We start from the raw sequence: 19,502 nt of genomic DNA on the forward strand, positions 1-19,502 counted from the left end.
TGATCAATGCAGTGCTAGACTTATGTTATTATTTCTGTACAACAAAACGAACAACCATATATTGCTAAGTAACTAACATGTTATTTTACAATAAATATTGTTGATAGAATGTGAAAAAACCTTTGATGTACATGAAAACTATAAAAATAAAAGAAGTCATAATAAATAAAAGCTTTCTTAGGCACAATTTGCCTCTGAATAAAATATTTTAATGAATTTGAGAAAATTTAACTGGAGATAAAGAGCTATCCGTCTGTAATTTACAATATTCAACCAGCTGATATGAAAGTCTCAAGGACTCCATCTGTCCTAACCATTATAACCCTTGAGAAAAATCCAAATGAAATAGAATGGAAATAAAAATTTCTAGGTTTCTAATCCCACTACAACATTTATCTTAGATGTACATTTCCCAAATGCAAATATGGCTCATTAATTTTAAAGCTTCTTAAAGTTTCCATGGAGATGGTTACTTTCTGTACTTCTTTGGAGAGAGTTTTAAAAGTAAAATAAAATAGGAATAGGATGACCAAAAGGCAAACTTTGGGAGTATTAAAACATAAGCACTTCTAACCTACTTTTATAAACAGCTGATAGCTCATGGCAAACTATTCTTACATTTTATAAAACCAAGCCTCCTGAAGATCAATATTAGCCAATGTTCTCTGAATCTAGCTCTGGCTAGCATATGTATCTGAAAGTAAATTAAACATTTCCTTAAGAACAGCTGATATTTGCTCTTGCAAATTGGTCTAAACCAGAGAGATTTCACAGTAATCAGCAGCTAACAAAAACAACCACTCTGCTATTACTAGCCTTTGCTTTTTAATAATATCAAATTCAAAAAATATTCAATTTAGAATAGTCTTAAATAAGTAAAAAAGCAAAATTGTATATCAAGAAATTTTGGTTATTTTATTGATGAGATTAGTGATCTCTTCAAATTTCTGTGAGGACATCAACTAAAAGGTTTCTAAAAACACACGACACTTCTAAGAATAAGTATGAGTGAGAAAGAAATTGTATGTGTGTAAATGGGACTGTGGATTTAAAGTTTACCAGGTTTGTTGAAAGATTGACAAAATCTGCATAATCCTTGTTGATGAGTTCGACCATGGCTGTTTTAAGAAGTTTATAGTAGAGCTCCAGGTCATCTCTCAGTTCTTCCAGCTGGACCCGCTTCCTACAGTCAGACACAAAATGATCGACATCGAAATCTTCCTGAAAAATAAAACCAGAGAAGAAAAAATTATGGCAATGACATCACAGTGCCATATACAAAGGAAATGGAAGAAGGAGTAAGAAAGCCCATTCCCTTCATTTACAAGGCCATGCTGCTGCAGGAAGAAAGTGTCTTCATACATGACAGTATGAAGGTGTTTGTCCGCTTTATAAAGGTGCCAAGCAGGGTGGCCCCTGACAGACAACATCCTCTCCTGTTGCCTAAAATTCTAAAAGTGAACTTCTTTTTCAAAACAACACAATTCAATCAGGTTCTTCTCAAAATAGAAACGTTTCCCCTTAATTTTAAAGTAACAAATGTTCAATGTAAAACTTTCAAACAACAAAGAATTACATTAAAAATCTCCATCAGAGTAAAAAAAAAATCACCCAAATTCTCACGCTGTAGAGATAAGCACTATTTTTTTCTCTACCTAACACTATGATTCACATCCTTCCAGATGTTTCTCTATGTGTCACATGCACACACAGAATCTTAATATTCATGCTGTATGTAAACTGCTTTTCCCCATATAACAATACAACTTGGATATCTTTTCATAATCCATATAAATTTGCATTCATGTTTTATATGGATGTTGAGTATTCCACCAAACAAGATGTTCACGAGCTTGAGAAGCACACTGCAGCTCAGTAAGGCCGCGGTGGCCAGACTGCCAGATTTCTCCTCTCTGGGCAGGCCATCTCTGAAAGAAAGGCAGCAGCCCCAGTCAGGGACTTACAGATAAAACCCACATCTCCCTGGGACAGAGCATCTGGGGGAAGGGGTGGCTGTGGGCACAGCTTCAGCAGACTTAAACGTCCCTGCCTGATGGCTCTGAAGAGAGCAGTGGACCTCCCAGCACAGCGTATGAGCTCTGGTAAGGGTCAGACTGCCTCCTCAAGTGGGTCCCTGACCTCCGTGCATCCTGATTGGGAGACACCTCCCAGTATGGGCCGACAGACACTTCATACAGGAGAGCTCTGGCTGGCATCTGGCAGGTGCCCCTCTGGGATGAAACTTCCAGAGGAAAGAACAGGCAGCAATCTTTGCTGTTCTGCAGCCTCCACTGATGAAATCCAGGCAAACAGGGTCTGGAGTGGACCTCCAACAAATTCCAGCAGACCTACAGCAGAGGGGCCTGACTGTCAGAAGGAAAACTAACAAACACAAAGGAATAGCACGTCCACTCAAAGACTCCATCCAAAGGTCACCAACATCAAAGTCCAAAGGTAGATGAATCCACAAAGATGGGGAGAAACCAGTACAAAAACCCTGAAAATTCCAAAAACCAGAACACCACTTCTCCTCCAAAGGATCACAACTCCTCGCCAGCAAGGGAACAAAATTGGATGGAGAATGAGTTTGATGAACGGACAGAAGCAGGCTTTGGAAGGTGGGTAATAACTAACTCCTCCAAGCTAAAGGAGCATGTTCTACCCCAATGCAAGGAAGCTAAGAACTTTGAAAAAAGGTTAGACGAATTCCTAATTAGAATAACCAGTTTGGAGAAGACTATAAATGACCTGACGAGCTGAAAAACACACCATGAGAACTTTGTGAAGCACACACAAGTATCAACAGCCGAATCAATCAAGCAGAAGAAAGGATATCAAAGACTGAAGACCAACTTAATGAAATGAAGTAAGAAGACAAGATTAGAGAAAAAAGAAAAAAAAGGAAAGAATAAAGCCTCCAAGAAATACGGAGTAGATGAAAAGACCAAATCTGCATTCGACTGGTGTACCTGAAAGTGATAGGGAAAATGGAACCAAGTTGGAAAACATTCTGCAGGATATTACCCAGGAGAACTTCCCCAACCTAGCAAGACAGGCCAACATTCAAATTCAGGAAATATAGAAAACACCACAAAGATACTCTTCGAGAAGAGTAACCCCAAGACACATTATCATCAGATTCACCAACGCCGAAATGAAGGAAAAAATGTTAAAGGCAGCCAGAGAGAAAAGTTGAGTTACCCACAAAGGGAAGCCCATCAGAATAACAGCAGATCTCTCTGCAGAAACCCTATAAGCCAGAAGAGACTAGGGGTCAATATTCAACATTCTTAAAGAAAACAATTTTCAACCCAGAATTTCACATCCAACCAAACTAAGCTTCATAAGCAAAGGAGAAATAAAGTCCTTTACAGACAAGCAAATGCTGAGAAATTTTGTCACCACCAGGTCCTGCCTTACAAGAGCTCTAGAAGGAAGCACTAAACATAGAAAGGAAAAACTGGTACCAGCCACTGCAAAAACATACCAAATTGTAAAGACCATCGACACTATGAAGAAACTGCATTAACTAATGGTCAAAATAATGACAGGGTCAAATTCACACATAACAATATTAACCTTAAATGTAAACGTACTAAATGCCCCAATTAAAAGACACAGACTGGCAAATTGGATAAAGAGTCAAGACCCATCGGTGTGCTGTATTTAGGAGACCCATCTCACGTGCAAAGACACACATAGGCTCAAAATACAGGGATGGAGGAATATTTACCAAGCAAATGGAAAGCAAAAAGCAGCAGGAGTTGCAATCCTAATCCAAAACACACTTTAAACTAACAAAGATCAAAAGAGACAAAGAAGGGTGTTACATAATGGTAAAGGAATCAATGCAACAAGAGCTAATTATCCTAAATATAGATGGCACCCAATACAGGAGCACCCGAACTCATAAAGCAAGTTCTCAGAGACCTACAAAGAGACTTAGACTCCCACACAATAATAGTGGGAGATTTTAACACGCCACTGTCAACATTAGACAGATCAACAAAACAGAAAATTAACAAGGATATTCAGGACTTGAACTCAGTTCTGGATCAAGAGGACCTAATAGATATCTACAGAACTCTCCACCCCAAATCAACAGAATATACATTCTTCTCAGCAGTGCACTGCACTTATTATAAAATTGGCCACGTAACTGGAAGTGAAACACTCCTCAGCAAATGCAAAAGAATAAAAATCATAACAGTCTCTCAGATCACAGAGCAATCAAATTAGAACTCAGGATTAAGAAACTCACTCAAAACCGCACAACTACATGGAAACTGAACAACCTGCTCCAGAATGACTACTGGGTAAATAATGAAATGAAGGCAGAAATAAAGATGTTCTTTGAAACCAACGAGAATGAAGACACAACATACCAGAATCTCTGGGACACATTTAAAGCAGTGTGTAGAGGGAGCTTTGTAGCACTAAATGCCCACAAGAGAAAGCAGGAAAGATCTAAAATTGACACCCTAACATCAAAATTAAAAGAACTGGAGAAGCAACAGCAAACAAATTCAAAAGCTAGCAGAAGACAAGAAATAACTAAGATCAGAGCAGAACTGAAGGAGATAGAGACACGAAAAATTCTTCAAAAAAAATCAATGAACCAATGAAACCAGGAGTTGGTTTTTTGAAAAGATCAACAAAATAGATAGACCTCTAGCCAGACCAATAAATAAGAAACGAGAGAAGATTCAAATAGATGCAATAAAAAATGATAAAGGGGATATTACCCCCAATCCCACAGAAATACAGACTACCATCAGAGAACACTATAAACACCTCTAGGCGAATAAACTAGAAAATCTAGAAGAAATGGATAAATTCCCGGACACATACAACCTCCCAAGGCTAAACCAGGAAGAAGTCGAATCCCTGAATAGACCAATAACAAGTTCTGAAATTGAGGCAGCAATTAATAGCATACCAACCAAAAAAAGTCCAGGACCAGATGGATTAATAGCTGAATTCCACCAGAGGTACAAAGAGGAGCTGGTACTATTCCTTCTGAAACTATTCCAAACAACAGAAAAAGAGGGAATCCTCCCTAACTCATTTTATGAGGCCAGCATCATCCTGATACCAAAACCTGGCAGAAACACAACAAAAAAGAAAATTTCAGGCCAATATTTTTGATGAACATCAATGCAAAAATCCTCAATAAAATGCTGGCAAACCAAATCCAGCAGCACATCAAAAAGCTTATCCACCACAATCAAGTTGGCTTCATCCCTGGGATGCAAGGCTGGTTCAACATACGCAAATCAATAAACGTAAACCATCACATAAACAGAACTAATGACAAAAACCAAAACATTATCTCAATAGATGCAGAAAAGGCCTTTGTCAAAATTCAACACCCCGTCGTGCTAAAAACTCTCAATAAACTAGGTATTGATGGAACGTATCTCAAAATAATGAGAGCTATTTACGACAAACCCACCACCAATATCATACTGAATGGGCAAAAACTGGAAGCACTCCCTTTGAAAACTGGCACAAGACAAGGAGTCCTCTCTCACCACTTCTATTCAACATAGTATTGGATGTTCTGGCCAGGGTAATCAGGCAAGAGAAAGAAATAAAGGGTATTCAAATAGGAAGAGAGGAAGTCAAATTGTCTCTGTTTGCAGATGACATGATTGCATATTTAGAAAACCCCATTGTCTGAGATCACTTGGACTCAGGAAGGGGAACATCTCACACCGGGGCCTATCATGGGGAGGGGGGAGGGGGGAGGGGGGAGGGATTGCATTGGGAGTTATACCTGATGTAAATGACGAGTTGATGGGTGCAGCACACCAACAAGGCACAAGTATACATATGTAACAAACCTGCACGTTATGCACATGTACCCTACAACTTAAAGTATAATAATAATAAATAAATTAAAAAAAAAAAAATGGAAAAAAAAAAAAAAAGAAAAAAAAAAAAGAAAACCCCATTGTCTCAGCCTAAAATCTCCTTAAGCTGATAAGCAACTTCAGCAAAGTCTCAGGATACAAAATCAATGTGCAAAAATCACAAACATTCCAATACACCAATAACAGACAGAGAGCCAAATCCTGAGTGAACTCCCATTCACAACTGCTACTAAGATAATAAAATACCTAGGAATACAACCTACAAGGGATGTGAAAGACCTCTTCAAGAACTACAAACTGCTGCTGAAAGAAATAAGAGAGGACACAAACAAATGGAAAAACATTCCATGTTCATGGATAGGAAGAATCAGTATCGTGAAAATGGCCATACTGCCCAAAGTAATTTACAGATTCAATGCTATCCCCATCAAGCTACCATTGACTTTTTTCACAGAATTGGAAAAAACTCATCTCAAAGAAGAGCCCGCATAGCCAAGACAACCCTAAGCAAAAAGAAGAAAGCTGGAGGCATCACACTACCTGACTTCAAACTATACTACAAGGCTACAGTAACCAAAATAGTACGGTATTGGTACCAAAACAGATATATATATATACCACTGGAACAGAACAGAGGCCTCAGAAATAACACCACACATCTACAATCATCTGATCTTTGACAAACCTGACACAAGCAATGGAGAAAAGATTCCCTATTTAATAAATGCTGTTGGGAAAACTGGCTAGCCATATGCAGAAAACTGAAACTGGACCCCTTCCTTACACCTTATACAAAAATCAACTTAAGATGGATTAAAGACTTAAACATAAGACCTAAAACCATAAAAATCCTAGAAGAAAACCTAGGCAATACCATTCAGGACATAGTCATGGGCAGACTTCATGTTCAAAACACCAAAAGCAATGGCAGCAAAAGCCAAAACTGACAAATGGAACCTAATTAAACTAAAGAGCTTCTGCACAGCAAAAGAAACTATCATCAGAGTGAACAGGCAACCTACAGAATGGGAGAAAATTTTTGCTATCTATCCATCTGACAAAGGGCTAATATCCAGAGTCTACAAAGAACTTAAACATACAAGAAAATTGAATCTCCAATACAAGAGTTCATGAGAGGAGACCTTTAAGAAGTGGTCGTGAGGGCTTTGTCCTCATGAATGTATTCAAGCTGTTACCATGCAAGTGGATTCATTTTTGAGAGAGGGTTATAAAAGTGAGTTCAGCCCTCTCTTGTTCTTGCATGCTCCTCCTATCCAATCTCTGCCACATGATGCTCTACACCCCATTTCGACACAGCAAGAAAGCCTTCACCAGATTCGGCCTCTTGACTTGAACTTCCCAACCTCCAAAAATATGAGCCACATAAACTTCTATAGTTTATAAATTATCCAGTCCCAAGTATTCTGTTTTAGCAACACAAAATTAGACACTCACTAATATGAAGTGTCTTCATAGAATCTAAAGTCAAACTCTGGCTGGGCACAGTGGCTCACGCCTGTAATGCCAGCGCTTTGAGAGGCTGAAGTGGGTGGTTCACCTGAGGTTGGGAGTTCAAGACCAGCCTGGCCAACATGGCGAAACTCCATCTCCACTAAAAATACAAAAATTAGCCCGGCGTGGTGGCATGCACCTGTAATCCCAGCTACTTGGGAGGCTGAGGCATGAGAATCACTTGAGCCTGGGAGGCGGAGGTTGCAGTGAGCCAAGATGATGCCACTGCACTCTTCCCTGGGTAACAGAGCGAGACTCTGTCTCCAAAAAAACAAAAACAAAAACAAAAAACAAAAAATAAAGAAGTCAAACTCATTGAAACAAAAAGTAGGATTGTGGTTACTAGGTGCTGGAGAATGGGGACTGGGGTTGGGAGTAATGTCAAATGATATAAACTTCCAGTTATAAGATAAATAAATTCTGGAGTTCTAATGTATAGCATGATGACTATAGTTAATAATATACTGTATTCTTGAAACGTGCTGAGAGTAGATCTTAAGTGTTCTCACTATAAAAAGAGGGGGTTAACTATGTGAGATGATGAATACACTACCTTGATTATGGTAATTATTTCACAATGTATACACATTATCAAATCATCACACTGTATATAATTTTTATTTGTCATACAATTTTTATTTGACAATCATACCTAAATAAAGCTGGGGTGGGCAAGCAGTATGAAATCAAACCTAATTTTAAAATGAGCAAAAGATCTGAAAAAATGCTCAACGTGAGTTATTATTAGGGAACTGCAAATTAAAACAAGACACTAATGAACAGAATGACTAAAATCCAAAACATTGACAGTACCAAATGCTTCTGAGGTTATGGAGCAGTAGGAACTCTGGGAAGAATGCAAAATGGAAGTCACTTTGGAAGACAGCTTGGCAGCTTCTTACAAAACTAAACAGAGTCTTACCAATTGTGCTCCTTATTTAGCCAAATGAGTTGAAAATGTATGTCCATACAAAAACCTGAATGTGAATGTTTATAGCAGCCTTATTCTAACTGCCAAAACTTGGAAGCAAATATGATTTCTTTTAATAGGTAAACAGATGAACAAACTGTGGCATATCCATACACGGAACGTTACTCAGCAATAAAAAGAGATGAGCTATATCAAGCCACAAAGACACGGAGGAATCTTAAATGTATATTTCTAAGTGAAAGAAGCCAATCTGAAAAGGCTATATATACTGTATGACTCCAACTACATACATGATATTCAGGAAATAGCAAAACTATGGAGACTAAAGAGATCAGTAGTTGCCTGGGGTTAGGGATGGGAGGGTGCTGGGGGTGCGGAGGGTGCCGAGAGAAGGGGAAGAATGGACAGGCAGAGCACAAGGGATTTGTAAAGCAGTGAAACTGTTCTGCATGATACTGTAATAGTGGATACATGACACTATGCACTTATTAAAATCCATCCAATGTAGAACACAAAGAATGAACTCTTAATAAAAACTATGGCACTTCAGTTAAAAATAATGCCTCAATATTGGTTCATCAATTGTAACAAAGGTAAGATACTAAAGCAAGATGTTACTAGGAGAAACTGTGAAGGGGGAGGCGAGACGGGATAGATGGGACCTCTGTGCTTTCTGCTCAATTTTTCTATAAAACTAAAACTGCTCCAAAAAATAGTCTATTAATTAAAAAATACTAAGGTAGATAAACTTTTTTTACCTGAATAGAATAGTATCCACTTTTTGAAAATAAGCTATTTTAGTTAAAAAGCAATATTTTTAAAAGTAGACTTTTTTCTTGTTAAAATATATATGCCTATGTCTGAAAAAGCTGGAAGAAGTCAAGAATTATGGTCTGTAAGCCCAGAAATTAAAAGAAAAATCATTTCTCTTTATACTCAGAGATATTTCTGACTTAAACCCAGGTAAAGTACAATGCCCCAAACAGCTAGAAGTTGACTAACAAATCATATACAGGATAATAAGACAGCAAAACAAACCAGCTGTGGAAAACTTAAGAACCATTAACTAGAATAGTAGTGACAATCAAATTTAAAACCAAATAAAGTTTAAAAGTTTAGCTGTTTTAATAACTACTTGCACACAAGGATGGCAAACAACGACTAACACAAGAGAACTGGGGAAGTAATCATTTAAAGCTTGCCTGAGACCCAAATATCAATATCCTTAACACTGAGAAAATTTCATAGAACTTTTAACAGAAAGACCAAAATTCTCCAAGCTGCCTCATGCTGAATGCCAAAAAGTAAAATGTTCCCCAAATATAGAAAACTATCAACTCATCAGCTACTGCAGCTGTGACAGAACCCAAATCCCCCAGACATCATTCTGTATTCATAATGATGGGAGGTACTACACTAAGAGGGAACACCAAGCTGAAGACATGATCTCTGCCCTCAAAACATGTTCAGTCTCATTGAGATAAATACCAACACAAAATATTATGTGCTAAACTGTGGATTAAATAAACTATAGGTGGAAAGTCATAAAAGATTAGTATGAGCTCCTATATGTCTGTGTGTTTCAAACCATTCTTTAAGACAAAGGATCAACAGATAAGAATAAATGCCCCTGCATATTTGATAAACATTAAATATTCACTACGTGCAGAAAAATGAAACTGGACCCATATTTCTCACCATATATAAAAATTAAATCAAGATGGATTAAAAACTTAAATGTAAGACCTGAAACTATAAAAATTCTAGAAGAAAACCTAGAAAAATTCTTCTAGACATTGGCCTAGGCAAAGGATTTATGACTAAGACCTCAAAGCAGATGCAACAAAAACAAAAATAGACACATGAGACTTCATTAAACTAAAAAGCTCTGCAGAGCAAAAGAAACAGCAGAGTAAACAAGCAATCTACAGAATGGAAGAAAACATATGGAAATTATACATGCAACAAAAGACTAATATCCAGAGTCTACATGGGACTTTAACAAATCAACAAGAAAAACACAAGTAACTCCACTAAAAAGTGGGCAAAGGACATGAACAGACATTTCTCAAAAGAAGACATACAAGCAGCCAACAAACATATGAAAAAATGTCCAATGTAACTAATCATCAGAGAAATGCAAATTAAAATCACAATGAGATACCATCTAACACCAATCAGAACAGCTTTTATTAAAAAGTCAAAAAACAACACTGGACGTGAGAAAGAGGAATGCTTATACACTGTTGGTGAGAATGTAAAAAGAAAATGTGGTACATATATACCATAGAATACTATGCAGCCATAAAAAGATGAAATCGTGTCTTTTGCAGCAACATGGAAAGAGCTGGAGGTCACTATCCTAAATGAACTAACTCAGAAAGTCAAATACCACATCATCTCCCTTCTAAGTGGGACATAAATGACGGGTACATGTGGACATAAAGACGGAATTAATAGACACTGGGGATTCAAAAGGGGAAGGGTTGGAGGAAGATGAGGGCTGAAAAATTACCTATTGGGTACAACATTCACTATCTGGGTGATGACTACACTAGAAGCACAAACCTCACCATTACACACCATAACCACGTAACAAACCTGCACATGCACTTCCTGAATCTAAAATAAAATAAAAGAAATAAGTAACAAAAATAAAACCACAATGAAATAAGCCCAATAAATCCAATAAATAAATAAAGATTCACAGGGTGACTCAGGCACTACTGTAATTACAGGGGGCACAGCAATGAAAAGCAAAGACAACATTCCTGTTCTCAAGGAGCATATATTCTAATGGAGAAACGAGAAAATCAACATGTAAACAAACAAACATTATGAATAGTGGTAACTGCTACAAAGAAAATAAAATGGAACCCTATGAAAGTGAGTGGTGAAAAGGGGATAGAAGACCCTTACAGAGCAGTATCTGAGCCGAGATCTGAATGCCATGAAGGCACCAGCCACGGGAGACTGTGGGAAGGGAACCCTTCCTCACAACAGCAAGCTCTGGGCAAAAACGTCCCTGGAGCTCTTCCCTCCAGCCCCTGCCCTCAACCTAGGGCTGTCCCCGGTGCAGGGTGGCCCCACGGACACACGACCCAGTTAGTCTGGAACTCGTGTCTCCCAAGGCTCATTCTAAACCTTTATTTGGTTACCAAATTACTGAAGCTTGAGAAATTCAAAATGGATGCTAAAGTGCTTTCCAGCATCTATGGACAGATGATCTTAGAAGGTGTATGAAATAGTAGCACTTAAGTGCTAAATAACTTATTTTGTTTCAATGGATTCATCAATTTTATGTCTAAATCCTCTGTTCAATACTGTACCTGGGTTTGACGTATTTATGAGAAGGCAAAGAAAACCTATAACCTGTCCCTTCCCTTTAACAAATATTTGTGCTCTGTCCCAGCTGATTTCTTCTCTTTCTTTCTCCTTTTTACCCCAATGTAACACTAATGATAATCTATGTGGCCTTTCAGCTTACTTTCTCAACTTAATTTCTTGAGCGCTTAAGCAGAATGATCTCATTCTGAAGTGCTCATTGCTGTGGGTGTTTTAGGGACACCTGAGGAAGCCCAAGCCTCCGTTTGTGATTAATTTGTTTAGTAAAATCTTCACAGAAATTTGATGTTAAATGCTATATGACTAGTTAAACAACAAAGATCTATTTACATCATGCTTATCTAACTTTGTACAACTATCCCAAGTAATAAAAACTCAAGGGACCATGAGTTCAACATTTTATTCAAGAAATACATTGTATAATATTGCAAAAAGTGACTTACAAAATCGAAAGCCACAACTGCTCAGAAAGCTTTTTCTTTTTCTTTTTTCTTTTTTTTTTTTTTGCATACCAAAGAACTTCTTTTTACCAATGGCCAACTGAATAAACTGTGTATGTCCAATGGTACTGATCTCATACCATCAAGAAAAGTATTTCACATTAGGAAATTGCTCCACATGTGGGTAATTAGAAAATTTTGTAACAATCAGTCTCAAATATATTCTTTATTTCTGTTGCAAACTGAAGCCAAAGATAATTCAAGCTTTTCATGAAGACTGAAAATGAAACCATGAACCTGTAAGGTCAGCATTTTAGTTGCTGTGAAATGATGGCACACGCTGTGCCGGGCACTCAGCAACACTGGACTGTGCGGCTTTCACACCCACATCCGCTCTCCTGTATCTCATCTGCAGGCCAAGAGTCCAGATCACTAGATGGGTTACAATTTGTTTTAAATAAGTGATGACCCTCAATCTTGTCCCTACTGATAAAATGCGTGTGCTTTAGCATAGGGACTATGCAATATTTTGGGGCTGTTCTTAGTATTCAAAATCACACATTCCAAAGTTCCTACCATCTAGAAAGGAAAGCATGACACGATTATTTTTCCAGTACTGAAGCCTGGGAGTCAGGAGGTAAGGGCCCTGAGTTGCCCCAGTTAGTTGTGTGACTTTGGGGGAAGTCACAACAACTCTGGACCTCAGTTTCTTTATCTGCAAATGGGAAGAATCTACTACAACTATACCTCTGTATCCAGGCATTCCACACCGTGTAATTCAACCAGCCATGAACTGAAGAGACTCTTTAAAAAAAAAAGTAAAAAATAAAAAGTAACGCAAATAAAAATACAGTATAACAACGATTTACACTGTATTAGGTAGTGTACGTGATCTAGAGGTGATTTAAAGTATTCCAGAGCATGTAAGTAGGTTATATGCAAATACTACACCATTTACAAGAGGGTGTTGAGCATTTGCGGATTTTGCTATCTGTGAAGGGGTGGGAGATGTCCTGGAATCAATCCTCTGCGGCTACTGAGGGGCAACTGTAAGTTTCTTTATTCGCAGAAACATAAAATGACAAGAGCCAGAAACACTGCAAAGAGTACTGAGATAAGCATCACCCCATGACACAAATGAGGACACAAGCCCACAGAGGCCAGTGATTTGCACAAAATAACACGTGAGTGGTCAGCAGAGCTGAAACTGGGGCCCACATCTCCAGGTCACTGCTATTCAATCAGCCAGGCATTATTCTCTTGGACACACCTCCTGTTTCAATATTCCCTATTCACACACTTAGAATACAGAGCAGCCTCAGAACTACAGTAAGGGGTCCCCTTATCTGAGGGAGATACATTCCAAGACCCCTGGTCAATGCCTGAAACCAGATAGTACTCAAGTCTACATACACTATGTTTTTTCAATCTGATAAACAAGATAGCTACTAATCAATAGAAACTGTCCATCAATGCAACAAGCTGCCCTGGAATACTTCCAAATGTTCTGGAAAATGCTTTCTCATGTCTTCATGGTGTACATAGGTGGCAGTCTGATTACATACAAGCACCTGTTACATAAAAGCACCGAGATGCGTTTTGAAAAGGGCACCCTGCCTGTGATGTAGAACATGGACTAGAAAAAGGCAAGAATGGATGCCAGGGGACTATAGTAAGAAGCCACTAGATTATAATGGCCAAAGATAACGATGAGTCAGAAAGTGGGAAAAGAGGAGATGGAGAGAAGTAGACAAATTTCAGAGATATTTGGGAAGTGAAATCCTAAGGCTTAGTAACAGATTGGATTTGAAGAATGTGAAGGAGAGAGGTGTTATCAAGGACAACTCCTGGTTTTCTGACTCACAACCAGATGGATGGATTACCTCAGGTCTAGTATTACCTGAGATAGGTAATACCAGAAGAGAGCTAGGTTTGAGAGGAGGTTGTGTTTTTTCATCTTCCCCCCACAAATTCAGTTTTAAATACGCCGAGTTTGAGGTGCCACAGAGATGGCCAAGAAGAGATGTCAAGGTGCTGTGCACATGAGGCTGCAGATCGAAGATATCTGGGCCAGAAGTATGAACCTTTCACCTGTCTACACGTGGTCACTGAAGCTGCATGAAGTGGGTCACCTGGGGAAAAGTGCACAGCATGTGAAAAGGAACAGACATGTGGCTGAGTCCATAACCCACCAGTTAATGGTTAGGAGGAGGAGAATGATTATGCAAAAGAGACAAGGAGACCAGAGAAGCCAAAAGAAAACCAGAAAGCACCAAGTTTCAGAAAGCAAATGAAGGAAGCATTTGGTCTACTGAGGTCAGGGAAGGAGGCAGAAAAGGGCTGGCGTATCAACTTCCATCTAGTTAACTTTGGTGAGAAGTCTTTAGTGGAATGATGGGACCAGAAGCCAGAATGAAGTGAATTTAAGAGTGAAGGGAGAGAAAGTAAAGACAACCCTTAAGCATTTGGCTGTGAGATGGAACAGAGTGAGGGGCTTTAACTGGAGGTTGGAGGGTCCAGTAGAAGAAACCAAAACAGGAGTGTGTATGAAAGCCAATGGAAAGGGGTGTGGAGAGGGTGGGAATAACAGGGTCCTGAGAAGGGAGAGGGCACCGGATCCAAGCATGGGAGGCAGACCTCCGGAGGAAGGAAAGACCCCTACTGGGGTCCCCAACTACCTGTCAGGAACCGGACGGCACAGCAGGAGGAGCGCAGCGTGTATTTACAGCCACTCTGTATCAGAGCTCCGCCTCCTGTCAGATCAGTGGCGGCACTAGATTCTCATAGGAGCGTGGACCCCACTGTGAACTGCACACGCAATGGGTCTAGGTTAGGCACTCCTTATGAGAACCTAATGCTGAATGATCTGTCACTGTCTCCCACCACCCCCAGATGGGACTGTCTAGTTGCAAGAAAACAAGCTCAGGGCTCCCACTGATTCTACACTACGGTGAGTTGTATAATTATTTCATTATGTATTACAATGTAATAATTATAGAAATAAAGTGCACAATAAATGTAATGTGCTTGAATCATCCCAAAACCATCCCCTGCACCCCTGGTTCATGGAAAAATTGTCTTCCAAAAGTGTCAAAAAGGTTGGGGACCGCTGCCCTACACAACAGGTTAACGATGGGAGTGAGAACAGGTACAAACGCAAGAATGAGGTTGTTGTCAGCAAGATGAAGGAGCTGCCGCTTGATGGCCTCTATTTTTTCTGTAAAACAGATGAAGTCATATGTGAGACAGGATGTGATTTCCACAGCACACCTAGGTAAGTGGGTTTAAGTTATCCCTGTTAGCCTACAACCTCTCTCCTACTACCAGTAACTTACATCCTAATTCATCTACCCATTGTCAACCCTCTCTAAGAGTGTTAGTACTTTTTCTTTTCTTTTCTTTTTTGATGGGGTCTCGCTCTGTTGCCCAGGCTGAAGTGCAATGCTGCAATCCTGGCTCACTGCAGCCTTGACCTCCACAGGCTCAGGTAATCCTCCCACCTCAGCCTCCCAAGTAGCTGGGACTACAGGTATGTGCCACCACACCTGGCTAATTTTTTTTTTATAGAAATGCACTCTATATTGCTCAGCGTATATACTTTTATTAAGCTGACAAAGTCAACAGCATCATGCCACCACCACCTTTGACCCCTCAAGTGATTTGTTCATCTGCCACTCCTGCTTTTTGATCATTTATGTAATATTTTTCACAAACTATCCCCTCCTGTATTTCTCAGATCTCATAAAAACCACTGAAATAACTTTTTAAGTAGCCTCCTGCTACCAGTCAGTTCCAATTGCAACATATATGATCATGCCATTTCCTGCTTTTAACCTGACTATAACTCCACAACGAATATTGCACCAAGTGCAAATTCATCAGTGTAGTATACAAGGCCCAATGCAACTTGCAATCAATCCCATCTCATCTAACTTTCTACTTTCCCAGTCTCTTTCCTGGCCATCCTTCCACATGCTAGCCACTGTGGACTAAGTGCTGTTTCTTGGCACACATGTCCTTCCTATCTACCATGCTAGAGAGCTAAAAAACATATCTCACTTATCCCTATACCTTCATGTCTAGACTGTTGCCTGGCACATAGCAGGTGGTCATGGAATGCCCACTGATTAAACAACTGCTACGATCTATGGCAACCTAAACGCAGTTTCCCATCAACTGACTGGATTTTCAAGCAGTCTCAAATCTCCCAACGCAAATGTCATATCCCAACCTTCTCACACGCACAAAACCTATCCAATTACAAAATGTGTTGAATGAGACACAAACACAGAAATATATCCTGGATAAATGTTCCAACCATCCTTTCTGCCATGGAAGTGTAACTTATATATAGTTACATATGTTTAAGGAAACACAAATTGCAAATAACCTTTATCTTCAAGCTCCACCTAAAAAATCAACAACATTTTACACAGAACGGCTGTTCTATGTATTTTCTTCTATGTATGTTGTCACTTTTATAAGCACTATAAAATGTACGGCATATTCATAGAGCCACGAAATATGCAATTGCTGGCATTCCAGCCACCCTCCCCCACCCCGTTTGCACTCTAAGTTCTATTTTAGAACTTACATTTCTGTGATTTCACTTACTGAAGCTGCATATACCAAAGGCATTCTGTCAACTCAGAGTGGGAAAGGTGGTGGGGTTAGTGAGTCAGAGAAGATGCTGGTGTTGAGCCTTAAGAAATCAAGAGATGGACAAGCTGAGATTATTCTGTACTCCGAGATTCTTGACGTCAATAACGCCCCCGATCTCTGTGTGTGGCCTTTCCTCTTCCAGGGCACCTCTCCCCAGCATGTACCCTTAGCTGTTTCTTTCCACCCTCATTTCAGGGTAGCTCTTACCCAGTGGGCGAAACAAAGGGTTTCTAGATCAATGAGTTGATTCTGTACATTCTTTCAGACATCCTAATGAAGTTACACCTTTTAGTACAGTGGTCTAATAGGAATATCACTTACAAGAATTAGGTACATTATTCCTGGGTATAGATAAGTCCTACATATTAAAAATGGTATGGTCACACTGGAGAAGATACAGATATACTTAAAAAAACAACAACAGAGCTTTGGAGATGTAATCTGAATGCAAATATTATCAAAAAGAGATAGGCTATTCTAGAAAAATAGAAAACATTTTAAGTCACCAAGAAAGGCAGAGTAAGAGATTTCAACTCACTTGCTCAAAATTGTAGGTGTCTACTAACAAGCTAAAACTTTTCGCTTTTTAACACTGAAAGCAGCTACTAAGTGGTGTCAAAACTCCTAGTCCTCAGGAAATTAAATATAAACATTTTTTGAATGGTTTAAGTGCAGACCCAGAGGGTTACACCAAATAGATAGGCAAAGCTCCTCCTAGCTCTCACTCAAAGCCTGGCCATTTTCAAGGTTGTGCCTGATGAACTTTATCATCAGTGAAGTGTTTTCAGTTTATATTTCTTTTCTCTAAGTTTACGACCTACAACTACCAACTTCTTCAAATGCATCATGTAAAAAGAAGTAGAGCAACTTCTTTAAAGAGTAATGGTTTGCTTTGTCGTACTGCAAGTCAGTAAGAATGTTCTAAGCTTCTAAAGATCCCATTCCGGAAGCTTTAGCTGAATGTTAAGCAAAACTTCAGGTTAAGTTCTTTTTCTTTCCAACCCGAGTCCCTAGGAAAGTACGTGGGCTCAGGGATTTATTCAACACACACTTCATGAGCTCCAAGACCCCGGTCAACAAGCTTCTTTCCGACAAGGGGACTGGCAATCTGACTGCACTGCACGGTAACAGGAACGGGTAACAGAGGCTTTGACATTCAGCTCAAAACCACTTGCCCAGAACTTTCAGGCCTTTTCATGTAACATGCACGATTTTACAGAAGTGCTTTCTCCAGGCTGCACCTGCCAAACCTGAGGCCAAAAGACTCATTGCGAAGTGCAGCGAGGTCTCGGAGGAGGACCAGATACGGAGCGTGCGCGGGTAGAAGCAGCAGCCCGAAGAGAGGGCCCCAGAGGGCACAGGGCAGAGGCACCCCCATGGCCGGGCTTCGGGGAGCGGAGGCCGCGCGCACCTTCATGAACTCGTCCTTGTCGAAGCAGAGCGTGTCCGGCCCCTTGGGCAGGTTCATCCTACTTTTCTCCATCCCGCCGGCCACCGCCTCTCAGTGCCAAGATCCAAGGGAGAAAACGCAGGAGGATGCGCAGACGGACTCGGCGGCCGCGGCCACCGCCAGTTTCCACGGCACAGGGGGGTCCGCTTCCGCCAACATGGCAGCGCCCGCGCCGCGGCCAATGAACGACGGCACCGCAAGCCGGCCTGCGCCTGGCTCTGGCCAAGAGGGCCACGGGGGCCGCCACTGCTGCGCCGGCTAGGCCGTGCTGCCCTCATGCGGCGGAGGGCGGCACTGCATCCTCGCGCGGGCTACTGCGAGGCTGCCCACCTCCCTAGGAGGCGTGGCTGAGCTGCAGGGGTGGGTCAAAAGGGGTGAGCGGGTCTCCCTCCCAGCCTACCGTTTCTGCTGGGAAAAATTGACCTGCAACGCTTTTCTCTGAGATTGCTCCGCTTCGTTATGCATGGCCAGAAGTTGGCCCTTTGGTTCTCAGGCCCGTTTTCCAGGTTGGACGTATCACTGGTCTCATTCTTCACCTCCCTGTGCGCGGTTACTGCTGCTGGTGGGCGCTGACGCCTCTATGGAGACCCCCGCCCTTAGCCTCTGCACCCACAGAGAAGTGTAGCGTCTCCTCCACTGGGCTCCGTTACTGGGAACTCATAGAGAAGAATGTGGTCAGCTAGGCAGCTTTGGGTCCTCTGAGCCGCTCCCTGTTCAAGCTCTGGCTCCGTTCCAGGTGGGCAGTCTCTGAGCGCAACTTTGGGTCTTCAAGGGGCTTAAAGGAGTGCCTCGCTATCTGATTAAACACAGCAGACAAATACACGTGCATGCATATTTATTTTTAATTTTAACCAGGAATGGACACATTTTTGTGTTGTGGCCAGTAGCGGTGCAACCAAACCAATTTCTCAGACTGTCTTCCTCCTCCTCCCCCCACCCACCCCAATTTTATTCTGAGATGTTCTTCCTTTTTCTCCTCCCTTGCTTTTTTTCTCCTCTTGTCCCTTCCGCTAGCTGTAAATACCGTGGTCAAATGATGATGATTCATTTTTCTTCTTTTCTCCTTGACATTCTGATGACTCAAACCACAAACCTCGCTTCACACTTCATTCTGCAAACTTTTCCTTCCTGCTTCTATTGGGGAATCTAGGCCTCTCCTCCCAATTTTTCTCCTTAGAGATAAGATTGACGCCATGATGGCTCATAAAAAGGAATGGGACAGCAGAGGACAAGACCTCACCATGAGACTTTGTATTTCAAGTATCTCAACTGGAAAACTGGTCAAA

The 19,502-nt window shown here is 40.6% G+C and overlaps 1 protein-coding gene across 1 annotated transcript in view; it reads right to left on the reverse strand.

The window, feature by feature from the left end:
• The window catches only part of COG2 (component of oligomeric golgi complex 2), a 51,902-nt gene extending 33,527 nt beyond the window's left edge, over positions 1–18,375 (reverse strand). The window contains exons 1-2 of the mRNA XM_002808263.4: positions 18,178–18,375; positions 1,060–1,221 (exon numbers count right to left, since the gene is read on the reverse strand). Of these exons, the coding sequence (XP_002808309.1) occupies positions 1,060–1,221; positions 18,178–18,249 (234 nt within the window). The 5' untranslated portion in view covers positions 18,250–18,375. The remainder of the gene's footprint in view (positions 1–1,059; positions 1,222–18,177) is intronic.
• Positions 18,376–19,502: the final 1,127 nt, after the last annotated feature.

This window comes from Macaca mulatta, chromosome 1, assembly GCF_049350105.2.
Source record: "Macaca mulatta isolate MMU2019108-1 chromosome 1, T2T-MMU8v2.0, whole genome shotgun sequence".
In the NCBI taxonomy this organism is placed as follows: Eukaryota; Metazoa; Chordata; class Mammalia; order Primates; family Cercopithecidae; genus Macaca; species Macaca mulatta.